At 41.3% G+C, this 16,494-nt stretch overlaps 2 protein-coding genes across 4 annotated transcripts in view; one reads left to right on the top strand and one right to left on the bottom strand.

Moving 5' to 3' along the window:
* Nucleotides 1-5,024, bottom strand: part of spega (striated muscle enriched protein kinase a) — a 56,717-nt gene extending 51,693 nt beyond the window's left edge. For 2 of the 3 annotated variants that reach the window (XM_032556064.1, XM_032556065.1), the window contains exons 1-2: nt 4,660-5,013; nt 2,534-3,078 (exon numbers count right to left, since the gene is read on the bottom strand). In XM_032556064.1, the coding sequence (XP_032411955.1) occupies nt 2,534-2,915 (382 nt within the window). In that variant the 5' untranslated portion in view covers nt 2,916-3,078; nt 4,660-5,013. Of the gene's footprint in view, nt 1-2,533; nt 3,079-4,659 lie in introns of all 3 variants that reach the window. The other variant, XM_032556072.1, reaches the window with a different exon arrangement.
* Nucleotides 5,025-13,578: 8,554 nt separating this feature from the next.
* On the top strand, nt 13,579-15,836 carry inha (inhibin subunit alpha). The gene is made up of 2 exons (XM_032557071.1): nt 13,579-14,459; nt 14,912-15,836. The coding sequence occupies exons 1-2, from the start codon at nt 14,159-14,161 to the stop codon at nt 15,649-15,651; spliced, it is 1,041 nt and encodes a 346-aa protein (XP_032412962.1). The 5' UTR covers nt 13,579-14,158; the 3' UTR covers nt 15,652-15,836.
* The last annotated feature ends 658 nt before the right edge of the window (nt 15,837-16,494 follow it).

The following is a 16,494-nucleotide window of genomic DNA, read 5'->3' as shown; positions in this document are numbered from 1 at the left end:
CACGGTTTAATTACAAGTGGCACATTCTTCACATCTCGAATGATTGGACAGCGACCAATCAAGTAGACTAACAAAGCGAGATTACCGTGTGATCTTGAGGATTCACGGTAGAATGTGCGATGGCACATCAATCTACCGTTTCGTACGAGAAAGTAAAAGCTGAAGGACCGTTCAACATGGCCGTGAACCAGGTGATACCACAAAAAAACTGGCTGAAAATGAAGAAATGAAAAGTCCTGATCCCAGCCAGCGTACAGTTCTTGTTCTCGTTGAGATGCTGTGGATCGCACAGCCGATAAACCCCTCAAACATCTACAGCTGAACGTGAGGAGAGGGGGAAGTTCCTCAGGCCGTTGTCAGAGACGGCTACTAGAATAAAAAGTTGACGCACAGAAACCTACCGGCTTGTACGCATCAGAAACGAGCCATCTCTGCCGCCCTTCAAGAATTCACACCTCGTATTTTGAAATGGACAGAAAATAGATTCAAGAGTCGAGTTCAAGTCCAACGGTGAGTGAAAAGGCAAAAGCACGGTGGGGATTCTAACACTGCTGTAGTTAAGACAGAAATTCCTGAGTGAAATTTCCACTGTTCCAAATCCTATGCACCAGTTTTAAAATAGTAAATGGTTACGATTTATTATCAATATATGTAATATATGTGAAGGGAAGACAGGCGGAATTAAAGAAGGAAGGAATGACCGAGTGGAAAAAGAAGAAAGACTCTTTGGGATTTGTCAGAAGACAGCAGGAAGGACTCAAGAAGGGAGCAGAGATGGAAAGACAAGAACTCAAAAAAGGAAGAAAGGACATAAGGGAAGACAGTTGGAATGAATTGAGGAAAAAACAACACAAGGACAGAAGCAAAAACAGTAAGTATACCTTAAGGAACAAGGAAAGACAAAAACAGTGGACTTGAGAAACAAAGAAGGACTCAAAGACAGAAGGAAGGACTCAAGGATGAAAGAGATGGACACAAGCAAGATTGGAAGGAAGTATAGACAATATGAAGGAAGCACACAAGGACAGAAGGAAAGACAGCATAGGAAGGATTTTGTGAAGTAGGAATGACTTCAATCCTTCAAGGGTAGAAGGGGGATACAAGAAAAAAAGAAAGAACAGTAGGAAGAAGTGGAAAAAAGAAGGACACAAGAGAAGTTAGTAGGAGAGAATCAAGGAAGAAAGGAGGACACAAGGATAAAAGGGAAGACAGTAAGAAGAACTCAAGGAAGTCACAAGAACAGAAGGAAGAGCAGGAATGGCTTGAGGATTGAAGGACACGAGGAAATAGGAAGGGAATTAAATAATGAAGAAAGGACTTGAGGGTGAGAAATAAAGATCAGGATAGAAAGAGAAAGGTAAAGAGCAATAGAGGAAAGTATAAATCTTATGTCTAAATCTGGAAGATGGCATCCAGACTTTTCCAGACTGACAGAGGATCTCTCATTCATCCTCAGACTGACTCGGTGAGTGATGCTCGGCTCTTCAAACCCGACCCCAGCAGATGCACTAACAAACATCACGCTCTCTTTTTCGTCACGCTGATAGTGACGGAGTGTGACGGCGGCTATAATTATGTCCCTCCGTGCCACCGGAGAAGCAGGGGACGGCGGCGGCCACACATATCACCACAGCACGAGCGTCGGGAGCTGCCACGGCACATACCAGTCTATAAATAACCACGGGCAGAAGGAGAAGAGGGAGAAGTACGAGGCGAGCAGGGGTTGGAACGAAAAGAAAACAGCTAAAACCTCGGAAATTGATTTAGCTGTCCCTCAGCTGTTAAATTAAAAGGCAGAGTTTTGTCCAAAATGCTCAGAGCAGCGAGTGAAAACGGACAGACTTAATAAACTGCCTTTGAGAAAATAGAACTCAGATTAAAGTTATATTAAATTAGGATTTCATTTAACAGACCAACACAATGTAGCAAAACACACTTTCATTGGCAAAACGCTGCATTTTATCCACATAGACAAACATGGTGCTGGCAGGCTCATGCCGTGATGCCTTTCTTCAGCATAAGGAACCTGGTTTGAGTTAATGAGAAGAAGGATGTGGATCGTATACGGTATTTCTGAAAGAAAACTTCATAAAATGGCCTAGTCAAAGTCCAGGCATAAAGCTAATTGTCAGGCTAAAGATTGTCAATCTGTGATTGTCAGAATGCTCAAAGTGCTTTGAGCATTCTGACTCTTATTGAGGTCTCTACAATTAAATACATTGAAGTTGTTGTTCGACAAAATGCGAGGAGAAAAAAAAGCGTCTAAATACTTGACTGCACTTAAAAATGGCAATATATGGAAATCAAAAATATAGTTAGTGGCCAAAGAGTTACAGCTGTGCAGTTAAAGGGAAGGAACAGCAACAACCAGCTAATCTGAACCATGTACCAGAGATGTTTGCATATGTAGAAGCTTAAAATCCACTCTTGAATTACCTTTTATTTTACCCAGGTCTGCTTTTAAGAACTGGGATTATGTAAAAAAAAAAGATTTTTATGGAATATTTGTTACTTAAGAATAAAAAGTGCTTACCTTCACCTAGGTCCATAACAGCCAACACTGCACTACAGCTTGCCTCTCCCAGGTCATTGGACGCCACGCAGGTGTACAGGCCAGCATTGTTGGTGCGGCAGTCCCGGATCCACAGTCCTCCTGAATCCTGAGCTTCGGAGGGGGAGATCAGCTCATCGTTGTGGTACCATGTCATTGAAGGTTTAGGATGTCCTGACACTGACACCCTGAGACGGATGTCACAACCTGTTCCCACTGCAGCCTTACGGAGCTTGCGGATGAAAACTGGAGCTGACGTTTCTTGAGATTCACCTTCATGATTCTGGAGATTTTGTGCGCCTTTGGTTTTGGCCTTCTTGGAAGGGATGGTGGAACAGGGACTCGACTGTGAGCGGGCTGCCATTTTGATTCCCCTTGGAACTTCCTTCCAAACTTTCCCACTTCTCTGGTTATTGACAGAGGCGTCAAAATGAGCTGCATTCACTAAACATCTCCTCTGAAGACTTCGCTGCTTTAGGCATCTGCTTGTCTTTACAGGTGTTCAACGTGGACCAGCACACCGGATGCTGCAACGACCAAAATACACATACACAGACTTTACTGTGTAATAAAGCAACATTACTTATCAACTGAGACTGGTTACTCACCCAGCCTAAATTAGTGAGCTTCCTTCTGAGTCCTGACAATCAAAACTCCTTACAAGTGAACTAAGGAAGTTTGTGTTTGGTAGATTTTTTTTTTTTTGTCTGGTTCAACTTTCTTAGTATCCTAGAAATAAGACAAACCCAATTATATTTTACTTTCTTTTTTTTTAACTTACAATTTTTTATTTTATTTTCCTGATTCCATTAGGAAATATTTATTTTAGCCATCATGCTAACGTAGAGATTTTAGGTCATTTTAGCATGCAAGATGATTTTAGCATAATTTTTTAGCAAGGTTTGAATAACCAGCCAACTTGCTAGTGTTGGCCAATATAGAAACATACCACAAAATGCTATTAGCAATGTAAATGTAAATACTTAGCAGCAAGTTGCTATGGTGAGCCAACATGATAAAGTTAGATTAGCTAAGGTGGATATTTTTGCTGGGTTTTGCATATAAGATGCTTTTAGCTTGTACATGCAGTATTTAAATACAAGCCAACTTACTAGTGTTAGCCAACATGCTAATGTAAAAAGGTTAGATAATGTTGACCTTTTAGTAAGTGTTACCTATTTTTTAAAATGTGTTATTCTGTAGCTAGAAATAATAGCAGCAAGCAGCTTGTGTTAGCCCTTCTGACACTGGCAGCATCTTTTTAAACTTCTGCTTCTCTTAACACAGAATTTCGGGGAACAGACTTCAAAGAGAATTCACGTGAATTGTTTACACTAGCTTTAGCATATATGATGCTTTTAGCCTCGTACATGGAGTTATTAAATGATAGCGCACTTGGCAACATGCTAAGGTGAGCAGGTTAGCTAATGTTGACATTTTAGCTAACCAGTTGTGTTTTAATCTGGTAATAATATACGGTTGGAAATAACAGCAGCAAGCAAGTTGTGTTATCCGATTTGACATTAGACATTTACACTAGTTTTAGCATAAAGGATGCTTTTTGCCTTGTAGCTAACTTGCTACTGTTAGCCAACTTGGTTTTACAACAGTAGTAAACTCACAAACTAAGGAGGGAATTATGAAATAGTCTACAATGGAATACAGACCTCTGTACAGTAAGCTCATCTCATTGAACTTTTTATTTAATCTTCATTCAGCATTTTCCAAACATCCTCCAGGCTTTCAACACAGGATTTGGAGCAAACTGCAAATAGACATAGGCTGACTGGTGTCCAAGCTCCTGACAGGTGGATTTTCAACCTTTTAACCTTTAGCATAAACTTGTTTGGTCAGAGGAAACTGGAAACCCATTTAGTCTTTGCTGTGATAGTTTACGACAAACATATCTCGATTGAAGATAAAGTTATTTTATTTGCAGCCTTACATTAACCATCATATATCATGTTTGTGTCAAAATGAAGAACACGAGGAAAACAACTGAACTGAACAACTATCAGCAAATCATAGGGACATGTTCAAAAGATAATGCCATTTTAGTTCTTTGCTCTGCTCATTCTACTAATATGGTAATCAAAAAGTAATCTTACCTTAGTTTTGCTACAAAGGCTGTGAGAAATTCCTTTGGACATCCCCACAAAGTCCAAGTTAGGGTAACAAGAGCCAAATATTTCATCTCAAAGCATTTGTCCTTCAGCAAGCCCAGACTTTAGGCGTAAGTCCACCCTAGATCATGAAGCATTAGCAGCCACTGCCATGGTTCCCTTCAGCAGCTTTAACCCTGCTGAAGAACTCCCAGAAAGGGAGGGAGGTCATTTTCCTAAATGTCAGTCTGCTCAGGCCTTCTGTTTTATGTTGTTCCACCTTTAAGTGCTTCTTGAAAGCGACACGTTTAATCTTTTTAGGCTTCCAGGTAGTTAAATGAGCTCATGTTAACCATCTCCCTCCAGTGTTACCGCTTCACCCCCACCAAGCTCCGTCAGGCTGGGGGCGACAGCTGCACACATATAGGTCACATTTCTTGGACTGCCTTTTATGACCTATTCTCACACTCGTACACACACCCCCACGCACGCGCACGCACATTTCCAAGCCTTTTAGATAATACTATCAGGCAATGTACAGTACATGCGGGTTCTGGAGACAGTCAATGTGATGTGGGATAGTTGGAGTTTGTATAAAAAGAAAACCTAAGAATAAAGACAGGACTTTGGGATTCATCCTGTAGAACAATGATATAACTTAACTTAGGATTGTTTTTTCCCTCCTTGCCAATAATATTGTCATTTCTTGTTTGATACGTAAGTTGACAACCCTTAATAATTTATGATACAGCCATTATTAGCAACTAGTTAGTACTGCAACTTTTTCCCGTTTCATTGTATTCTAACCACAAACTTCAATTAATGTCATTTGAAATATATTTCAAGCAGTATTATTTTTTTAGTATTTGAATTATTATTAGTTATCTTGTTTAATTTTTTTTTCCATCATCAGATATTAAAATTAAGAAAAATCACACTTACCGGTAAGTGTCTATAGACAAAAACATCACACTATTACACAGTGAATGTGTTATAGGTATTTTTTATCCCCACTTTATACAGTTTGGTCTTTCAAAGCAACATCAGCATGAAAAATACATACAAATATTAAATTTGCTTAGGTGAGTTGAACCCTTTAAAAGTTTCTTAACATATCCTCACTACTTTTGTGAATAACAGAAAAAAACACTAAGAAAATTTACAAAAACATGTGTGTGACGTGCACACACACACACGCAGCTTTATTTAGCATCACACATTTATTGCAGTAGTAAAGAACCTTTACAGAAAAGTAAAACGTGAGAAATATTGCACGCCCTGAACAGGAACAAATAGCACCATCTGGTGGGTAAACAGAAGAACTAATTGTTGGCTTGAAGTTCCAAATTTAATTTCAACATAAAGCAATGTGTTAAGTATGTTTCAACAAGTGCGGGTTAAAAATGGCCTTTCCGATAATTTTCAATGTTTCACTTCTTGAAAATAAATATCCCCCGATTAGTTATGCTACGCTCAAAATCACCTGATAACAATAATAAAACCAGAATGACATGATGTGTGTTTGGACTTTAAGGGGGTTAGTAGTTTTTAGAGTACTACATATTTTTTTAATTTGGCAAAACCCATGTAGTTTTGTTGGGACTTAACCATAAATTACTGTAATTTTAGCCATTAGCATGCCCACCCAGAGGCACTCCTAGCCTATTTGGTGCCCTGGGCGAACCACCTATCTGGCGCTCCCCATTCCCCCCAGGCAAATACTCTTCCTTAACACTTATTCATGTGCAATTATTTATCACACTGAATAAAACACATAACATAACTTCACAAACTTCTGCAAGTGTGGAGGAAGCCAATCACTTCCGCAGTTTAACCTGGCGACATGCCTGCCAGACAATACACTGGGCAAATGACCCACCTCTACCGGCTGAAACAGACTCCTTTTAACGTAAAAAAAACTGTTTATAAATCACAGTATGGTTATTTTTCTAGCATTCACACAGTTCAACTACATTTTGAAGGAACATTTCTGAGTGTTTGGTTGACCACCAACCTGTAAAAACACAGAAAAGGTGCAGCAGCAGTGAACACAGCCTGTAGCGTACGTCATCCAGTTGCGTCTGGATATGACATGGCGGAACACATCACCTGTTGCAGTCTGGCGCTATACTCGTCCACAAACAAAGGTTCCGCAGGGACGCTGCTCACATTTGTCAGATCTTCCCGCCGAGCATATAAAATAAGGTGTAAAATCTATCAGAAATAATAGAAAATTGCCGCAATTTTGTTACACAAAACGAAGTAGGCTGCGGTTGTCACCTATATCAGTAACACCGCCACTAACTTAGGGCCACATAACTTTTTCCTTCTCTGATGGGGGGCCGGGGTCAGTTTGTAACAGAAAAAGGTACTAATTAAGAAAAACAATTTAATATGCTTCTAAATTAAACCTTAGCTCTAAAAATGTGCCATTACTGTATAATAGGCCCCTGTGGTTTTTATTCATTATTACTGATTTGTGTTTAAAATCACAATGTCTTGCTTGTGCCGATTTGATATTAATGTATTAAAAGAAAATACATGACATGAGCTAGTTCACAGATTTTTGGTGGCCATTCTTGCCCAAACTAAAGATTAACAGCAGTTTCGTGTATATTTGTATAGAGGAAATAACTTTTGTAATTACTTGTTTTAGAAGAAAAAAAACTAATACAAATCCATCATGGCTCAAAGTAAAGTGAGTTTAAAGGATTTGTAAAATCATTTTTATTTGACATTTTATCGACTTTGTTAGGAACTTTCTTGTGTCTGAATAGAAGTTGATTGGATCATGAAAATAACTGTTTGAAATGCATCACTTTGTGTAAAAAGTGATGCATAAGAGTTTGAGTTTTGTAAGATATTCGGTGACATAACACTTAATAAACGTAAACATGCGGCAGGTAGTTTTTTGTTTTTTTTTAACCTTTGTCAAACAGCAGAGGGCGCTGCTGCATTCATATTTTCTCAATGGGTGTTATTCATATTCCTTTATTTAATCAGGTAAACCCCGTTGAGATCTAGATCTCATTTTCAAGAGGGACCTGAGCAAAAAATTTGCAATACATAGCAACCTGGTTACAAGATAAAAACAATTAATACATATGCACAAGTATAAAACAATAAAAACAATGACACTGTTTCATAGAATCTTGTTGCCTATCTTTAATTTTTTTTTAATGTCTCTTCTCTACCGGAAAACAAGCCATTTAAAGGTGGGATGTTCTCACAATCTGTGAAAAATAAAAATGAATAAAAACCAGAAAATCCTGGGAGTTTGTCTTTGAATGTGAAGATTCGACATGAAGATGACAGAAAAAGAGCTACAGAAAATAAAACAATTGGAATCTGTATTGCTTTAAATGAACCCTTAGCTTTTTCTTTATCTTGAATATGTTTATCTGTATTTGTTTTTTCTTGAGGCAGAACAAATGAGGCATAACTCTGTCGTTATACAGTGTGTCTGCGAATAAAGTTTAAAAAAAAACAACATCCGCCCCCCTCTCCCTCCCCCTCACCCAACAGACTTCTTGTGGCTTTGACGTGAAGCTGTGATGTCACTCATCCTGTCTGTGACATCACAGCCGCCTGTCTTTATATTCCCAGGTTCCACAGAGAAATTCATTTGCAGTCTTCAATCTCAAACAAAACTGAACGATGGCGCGACGAAATGAATTGCTGGAGAACGTGGAAGGTTTGGAGAAGAGCTGCCGGAAGCTTACAGGAGAGAACAAGAAGCTTCAGAAAACTGTCGAAAATCTGAGGCTGAAGATTGAGAGACTGAATGCCAGGAAAAAAGATACCTGGCAGACAGAGAACGAAAGGCTGGTCAACAAAAATGATTATTTGAAGCAACAATTCAAGACTTTAAATAGTGAATTGGACGAGGCTAAAGCTACAGTTGAACAATTACAATCAGAAAGCAAAGCCCTGTCAACACATAATAAGAAGGTAAAATGGGGAACAATGGTCGATAAAAGAAACTTTAACAATTCAATGAAAGAGAAATCGCAACAGTTGTACTGGATTGGCAAGGTGAACGAAGAGCTCACTCAAGAAATTGCTGGACTTAAATTGAAGATGGACAAACTTAAAGCCAGGGAAGAAAATTTAAAGGCTGACGAAAAAAAGATGGACAAAACAGAGATTCAGACCCCGGATGAAGAAAGTAAAGAAGAGAAATCAAATTTATTTCAGATAATTGGGAGAACGTTCATCAAAATGTACCAATCAGGGACTTTGAGGTATTGGGTGCCACCCTGGATATTTTAATTTCGAAATAAGATTAAATAGCGACCACAAAAGCAGGGCTAGATTCAGATGAAGCTTGAGAGCAGAGGCAGAAATCTGCGGCTTCCAGAGGGAGGAACGGACATCAGAAGACCGTGACCACCGCAGGCTCCTAGGAGTCTCACAGATCCTTTCCAGGACTGTGTCTCCGACCCGCCTGCTGGAAACTATCCGTCGGACAGTCGAACCTCGGATTCAGGAAGAGCAGTGTGGTTTTCGTCCTGGTCGTGGAACACTGGACCAGCTCTACACCCTGCAGGGTCCTGGAGGGTGCACGGGAGTTCGCCCAACTAGTCTACATGTGTTTTGTGGACTTGGAGAAGGCGTTCGACCGTGTCCCTCGGGGAGCCCTGTGGGGGGTTCTCCGGGAGTATGGGGTACCGGGCCCTTTGATACGGGCTGTCAGGTCCCTGTATGACCGGTGTCAGAGTCTGGTCCGCATTGCCTGCAGTAAGTCGGGCTCGTTTCCGGTGAGAGTTGGACTCCGCCAGGGCTGAGCTTTGTCACCGATTCTGTTCATCACTTTCATGGACAGAATTTCTAGGCGCAGCCAAGGTGTTGAGGGGATCCGTTTTGGTGGCCTTAGGATCTCATCTCTGCTTTTTGCAGACGATGTGATCCTTTTGGCTTCATCAGGCCGTGATCTGCAGCTCTCGCTGGAGCGGTTCGCAGCCGAGTGTGAAGCGGCCGGGATGAGGATCAGTGCCTCCAAATCCGAGGCCATTTTTTTGAGCCGGAAAAGGGTAGAGTACCTTCTCCGGGTCAGGGGGTTTGTCCTGCCCCAAGTGGAGGAGTTCAAGTATCTCGGGATCTTGTTCACGAATGGGGGAAGAAGGGAGCGGGAGGTCGACAGGCGGATTGGCGCAGCGTCTGCCGTCAAGCGGGCGCTGTACCGGTCCGTCGTGGTGAAGAGAGAGCTGAGCCAAAAAGCGAAGCTCTCGATTTACCGGTCGATCTACGTTCCCACCCTCATCTATGGTCATGAGCTTTGGGTCGTGACCGAAAGAACGAGATCGCGGATACAAGCGGCCGAAATGGGTTTTCTCCGTAGGGTGTCTGGGCTCTCCCTTAGAGACAGGGTGAGAAGCTCAGTCATCCGGGAGGGACTCAGAGTAGAGTCGCTGCTCCTTCACATCCAGAGGAGCCAGTTGAGGCTCGGGCATCTGGTCAGGATGCCTCCTGGACGCCTCCCTGGTGAGGTGCTCCGGGCACGTCCCACCGGGAGGAGGCCCCGGGGAAGACCCAGGACACGCTGGAGGGACTATGTCTCTCAGCTGGCCTGGGAACGCCTCGGGATTCCCCCGGAGGAGCTGGAAGAAGTGGCCGGGGAGAGGGAAGTCTGGGCCTCCCTTCTGAAGCTGCTACCCCCGCGACCCGACCCTGGATAAGCGGAAGAAGATGGATGGATGGATAAATTGCTCCTTCGAAGCCGGAGTCCGATACGCCTGCGGTTTCCAGCGGGAGAGACGGACATCAGAAGACCGTGGCCACGGCAGGCCCCTAGGAGTCTCACATCTTTTCCAGGACTGTGTCTCCGACCCGCCTGCTGGAAACCAGCTGCTGACGGGACGTCCGTGAAGGGGGGACAAGTGAGTAGCGTTTAAATTAAAAAGTGAGCGAACGATTGAGGGTCTTTGGGGTGTAAAACCCCATGAATCCTAGGCACTGATAGGTAACAGAAGGACGGCGGAGTCCGCGTAAACTGAAAAACCCGTAATACCAAGTGTGTGTGTGAGTGTGAGAGTACTTGGAGGAATTTAAATACCACTAGGTATTTGTCCTCATACCAAACGGCAGGAGTGCAAACGGTGAACCTCTGGTGGATGCATGTAGGCAAGAATTTCCCACCTGAAAAGGTTGAAGAGGGAATTACCACAACAGGGGATTGATCACCGTCCTGCTAAGAATTTATCCAGTCTTTTAGAGTCCACCCTATGTGTTTTTAAGACTGGAACGAAATTGACTAATTTGCTCAAAATGGAAAAAGGGAATAGCAAATTAACACCGAAAGATAAACTCCAGTGTAAGGACTGGAAGTTTATGGAAAGACAAAACCCTAACTCAGTAAAGAATTTAAACTAATTGATAGAAAAATATAACTTTCAGGGCCAATTAAACACTCAAACGAACTGACTGAGTTATAGGATGAAGTACGACAGAAAACAAAAATCAAATCAAAAAAATATGAGTAGTGAAGGAATGGGTGAGTTAGAAAAGTGGATGGAGGAGCTAAAAAGAGAGAAGAAGGCAATCAGAAAAGTTAGGATAAAACAGGAGAGCAAGAAGAGTGAAGCAGATCAGGCAGCAGAGCAGGGAGGAGCTCAGGTAGGAGTTATAAGAAAAAAGCAATGTCAAATTTATTTATATAGCACTTTAAAAACAGGCATAAAACTGCACCAAAGTGCTGCACAAGAATGACAATAACAAATGAATAAAAACAGAGTATCAAAACACTAGTTCAATTAAATGCCAAGGAATAAAAATGAGTTTTAAGAAGCGATTTAAAATGATCCAGGCTGTGGGCAGATCTAATTTGGAAAAGTAGATTGTTCCATAGAAGAGGAGCAACAACAGAAAAAGCCTGATCTCCTTTCCTCTTAAGCAACCAAATACAGAAAGAAAATAAAAAGAAGATTTTGAAGATACAGAGTATAGATAAATAAATAAATGATTTAGTAAACAAAATGAAAAATAATGAATTATCTAAAAGCTGGAAAGAAAAGTAGGTGAGAGGAAGTTCATGCAAGGAGGGAGTGAGGATTGTTTTGTGGTCTGTCTGACAGTAGAGAAGTTATGATCATCGCATAAGGCAAGATTTTGATGTAGTTTTAGTTTTCTAAATTCAGAGAACAGTTTTCTCTTTAGAGTGGCTTGTTTAAGTAAGCAAATGATTTATGAGGAATGAAATAATATGGGAAGTTTTAAACGTTTCACAACTGCAAAGAAAATAATAATTTGGTGTTGTGATGCCTTGAGTGGACATCCAGAGAGGTTGACAAGCAAGTGTTAAGGTGCCAACCTGAACATTATCCAGCTGAATACCTCAATTTAGGCTTTGATGAGAGGGGGGGGGGTTTATCTTTACTTTTCCTACACACACTCGCACACATAATGCAACGTGATTGGATTTGGGGAGAAGGGCGTGATTAATTTGCCATGCAAAGGAACCTGGAATGGAGTAGTGGAACGGAGTGGCAATGTAATCACAATGCACTGTAAGCTATGTAATGTGTTTTGAGGCAGTTGACCAAAATCCCGGACGATTTTTAGGTCTGAAAAGTAGGACATGTCCGGGAAAAAGAGGACGTCTGGTCACCCTACCACCGAGGTAACGTCTTATGAAATGGTTATAATCCTCCTGTTTCAGTAACTATAGCTTGGTCACTAGACACTACTGTATTGTGAAATCTTGACCATAAATGAACTTTGTTTGGCATTGTTTCAGTTCCATACGTGGTGTATTTAGCTTAGGCCTAATGTTGACTGTAGCAGGCTACCTAGACTCCTCTGTTCAAGGGGGACAGAAGCCATAGCGATAGCAATTTAGACTAAATTTAACGAATATAGGAAAGGCATGCAAGTTCAAAACCAGGTTTACAGAGATGCCAATAAGCTGCATTTCCCTCCCAATTCTTTTTTTCTTTTGCATAATGACCAGTTGTGTGCACCACCTACTGACTGTAGCATTGACTGATTCACTGATTTGTGAAGTAGAGTAATCGTAACAGCTCTTTTTCTTCATGTTGGCCGCATTTTCTGTACTATTTATTTTTCTCATTTTCAGCACTGACCTTACTTGAAGGGAAAACTTGAGGCTTACAAAAACTTTGTATTTTCTGTCCTGGAGGGTTTACTAAGAAGCTGGTTCAGTTGTAAAGCAGGTTAAGTTAACCTTGTGCTATAGGTAAAGCACCTAATTTTCTTAACTAAATGATGCCTGCAGGTATATCTATTAGCAGGTTTCATTTTGCCTGCACTTGGTTGGGTACATTATTTTAAGTGTATTTGACAAGTTTACCAAAATATAAAAAATGTCATTCAAACTGCATTTGCTTTGTTTTACTTTTTACTTGTACTTTTCATTACATTACTTGAGTACATCCATTTTTACAGTAATTTCCATACTTAAGTACAAGAAGTTTCAGATACTTTAAGACTTTAACTCAAGTAACATTTCAGTCAGTGACTTGGACTTTTACCAAAGTCATATTTTGGAGAGGTACTTATACTTTTACTTGACTCTGAGATTTCAGTACTTTATACAACACTGCCACTAAGCATCCCTGTCATACACTTAGCTAAAGGGCTAAGAGAAAAAAAACTGTATTGAAAAGGCTATAAATATTCTTTCACTATGTAATATAACTATTATTTCAAAACTTCAAATGTGCATTACCTTCATTTGGTTCCCCAATGACATAGTTTGGGCTTTGTTCAAACGTCACGTAAAATAAAACACACACAAAAAAACACTCTCACAAAATTAAAACAAAACCATGTCACCTTATCAGGTAAAGAACGCTAATTTAGCATTAATCTAATATATATATATATATATATATATATATATATATATATATATATATATATATATATATATATATATATATATATATATATAATATTCCTGATCGGTGTGAAAGGTCAAGGAAGAGTATGAGACAGGGTGCAACTCCAAATATGACCACAAAGGTCGCTGTTCAGCAACATTACCTAATTCTCACATCAAAAAGGCATTTTAAGCCCAGCTTTTATTTTCAGCATTTCCATATATTTGAACTTTGTCTCAGATAGTTTTTGTAATTATCCTGCAAATTATGCTAAAATTGACGTTAAAAATTATAGTTCCACGTTCAAAAAAACTAAATATGCTCTATCAGGAGATTGTTTACTGAAGCTGATTGCAAGAAATCTGAATTTCAAAAAGCTGATAATGAAATGAAAAGCCTTTGTACAATACCTACATAGGATCTCGTTTTTAAAAACTTTTTAAAAAGTGATCAAATGTATGCTTAGAGCAATAATCTTACTAATATTATACAGTAAAAGGATGATGAAGACATCTAAAAAATAACTCGGCTGAAAAGCAAACAGTGTAACCTCTCATCGCTCAAGGCCACTCTTTGCTATTGTTTAGTGAGAGAAAGCTCCTGCCTGCACACAGATAGCAGCGGAGCCCAAACAGCGTGTGAACAGAGACGGTCTCAGATTCAACATGGTGTCCTGGTCTGTCCTCATTCTGGGGCCTCTCTGGATCCAAGGTCTGCTCCAGGTCTGCGGTACGGAGAAGCTGCCCAGAGGGGTGGTGGAGTCCTGGTTCAGGAAGCGGATTCTGGAAGGTCTGGGCCTGTTGGAGCCTCCGGTACTTGCTGCACAGAGAGCAAATCAGGATGGAGCAAAGCCAGAGACAAGGCAGTGGCAGGCGAGGGTCCCCGGGACTAGCAGAGTGGTCCGGGTCAGTCAGCAACCCAGCCCGGGTCAAGACAGATCTGAAGTGATTCTGTTTCCATGTCCAGGTGATAATTATTTATGTTCTATTAGAATGGATTTACCAGCTCAACATGTTGAGTTTAGTGTTAAGAAACAATACAAGTTTTAAGATACAGAAGAAAATAATGCATCAATACGTTAAATATTTGCTAACGTCACAGCTTTTCTGTGATATCTTGGTTGTGCTTCATCAGATATAAATATTGGGTATAAATTAGTATCATTTGGTGTTTAGCGATCCGTTTTTCCTTTTCCCAGAAGGCTTTGAGCTTGTTCATGTGGGCAGCTGCATGTATCCAGCGGCTTTATGTACATTTCTATCAAGTCTCAACAGAAAAGCAGATATATTCCCATGTTTGTAGATAGAATTAAACTTTCAGACAGACCTGATTTGTATTCAGACCCGTTATGCCACACCAGGCCGCCAGATGTCAGTAAAAGCCTGATATTTGATTTCTTCCCTCCGTTCCTCCAGCAGATGCCTCCTGGGTCCAGGCTGATGCAGAAGCGAGAGGAAACTGCAGCACTACACCGTCGTATCGCTTCCAGCCGTCCATTCCCTTCCAGGACACCGTAGTATCGTCAGCTCACTTCTGGTTCTACGCCGGCCCAGCAGTGAACGCCTCGCCGCTGTTCATGCTCACCTTGGCGCAGCAGCGACTCCAGGCGGCCCAGTCTCCCGCGGCGCTCAGCCCCGACGGCTGGACCACCTATGACCTGGACGAGAGCGTACTGGCTCCTATGGCTGAGGGCCCCTTTCTGCTTCAGCTCCAGAGCTCAGCAGGTCAGCACCACCTGACGAACCCAGATAAGACGCCTTTTCTCCACCTCCACGTTCAGCCCAGAGTGCCTGTGCGTTCCCCCAGAGCGGCCCCCGTCAACACTCCCTGGTCGCCGGCTGCCCTCCGCCTCCTCCAGCGGCCCTCCCATGAAGAGCTGCAGCTCGGGGACTGCCGCAGGGAGCAGGTGGAGATCAGCTTCCAGGAGCTGGGCTGGGACAGCTGGATCGTTCACCCCAAGGTACTCACCTTCTTCTACTGCCGCGGGAACTGCTCGGCCCGGGGCCGGACGGCCGTCCTGCTGGGCATGGCACAGTGCTGCGCGCCGGTTCCGGGGACCATGAGGTCCCTAAAGATCACCACTACGTCTGACGGCGGGTACTCGTTCAAATACGAGATCCTGCCCAACATCATGCCTGAGGAGTGTACCTGTTTCTGAACATGAGGGGAGGGACAGGCTGAAAGGGGGTTTGTCTGGCCGGCCACTTTATAAGGGGAAAGTGGTTCTCAGTTTTTATGGGCGTCGAGTAATAAAAAAATGTTTATGCCATGTGTAGGTTTTTTCCTCAATGTTGCATCCAACATATATGGTCCATTAAAAATAAAAAGTGGGTTATTGGTTTAGTAAACAGTTTTATTTCCTCTGTGTTTAAGCAGGTAAAACCCAATTGAGATCCATGTCTCATTTAGAAGAGGGACCTATGCATAAAATCTTTCACACTCAACTGCCTGGTTACACGAAAATAAATTACATCTTGCAAGATAACCTTTCAGTTTTATTTATATAAAAATACTTATGTATAGAAGAGGATTAATCTGAGTATTAGCTTTGAGTAGAGCCTCATTAAAGACTGCATGTTAAAGCATAGAGTTGCAGCCATTTAAAGTTTTGTCCATATGAACAGTCCAAATGGATCCATGAGGATAGCACCTGGTCAAACAAAAACTTTTTCCAAGTCATCCTGAGCTCAATTTTTAAAAATCTAATTTATAAAACAAATAGATGAAGCTTCATACAGTACTTCATAACTCCATCCTAATTAGATCACGTGTTTCGACTGCAAGGATGAACAATTTAGATCGAGATCTTCAAAGAGAACAAATTCTAGAATGAACTTTAAGAGACCAAAGTTAAATCTTAGCCTTCTAAAAACTACTATTCCAACATGAATATTGATTCTATATATAAAAATGTAATATCAAAAGGCTAAAAAAAACTAATGTAAAATGCGACTGCAATAATCCTCCCACAGACCAACATCATGGGCCATCTGAGGCCTTC

The sequence above is a fragment of the Xiphophorus hellerii genome, chromosome 24, assembly GCF_003331165.1.
Source record: "Xiphophorus hellerii strain 12219 chromosome 24, Xiphophorus_hellerii-4.1, whole genome shotgun sequence".
NCBI lineage: Eukaryota > Metazoa > Chordata > Actinopteri > Cyprinodontiformes > Poeciliidae > Xiphophorus > Xiphophorus hellerii.
This window is presented reverse-complemented; position numbering and strand designations above follow the sequence as displayed.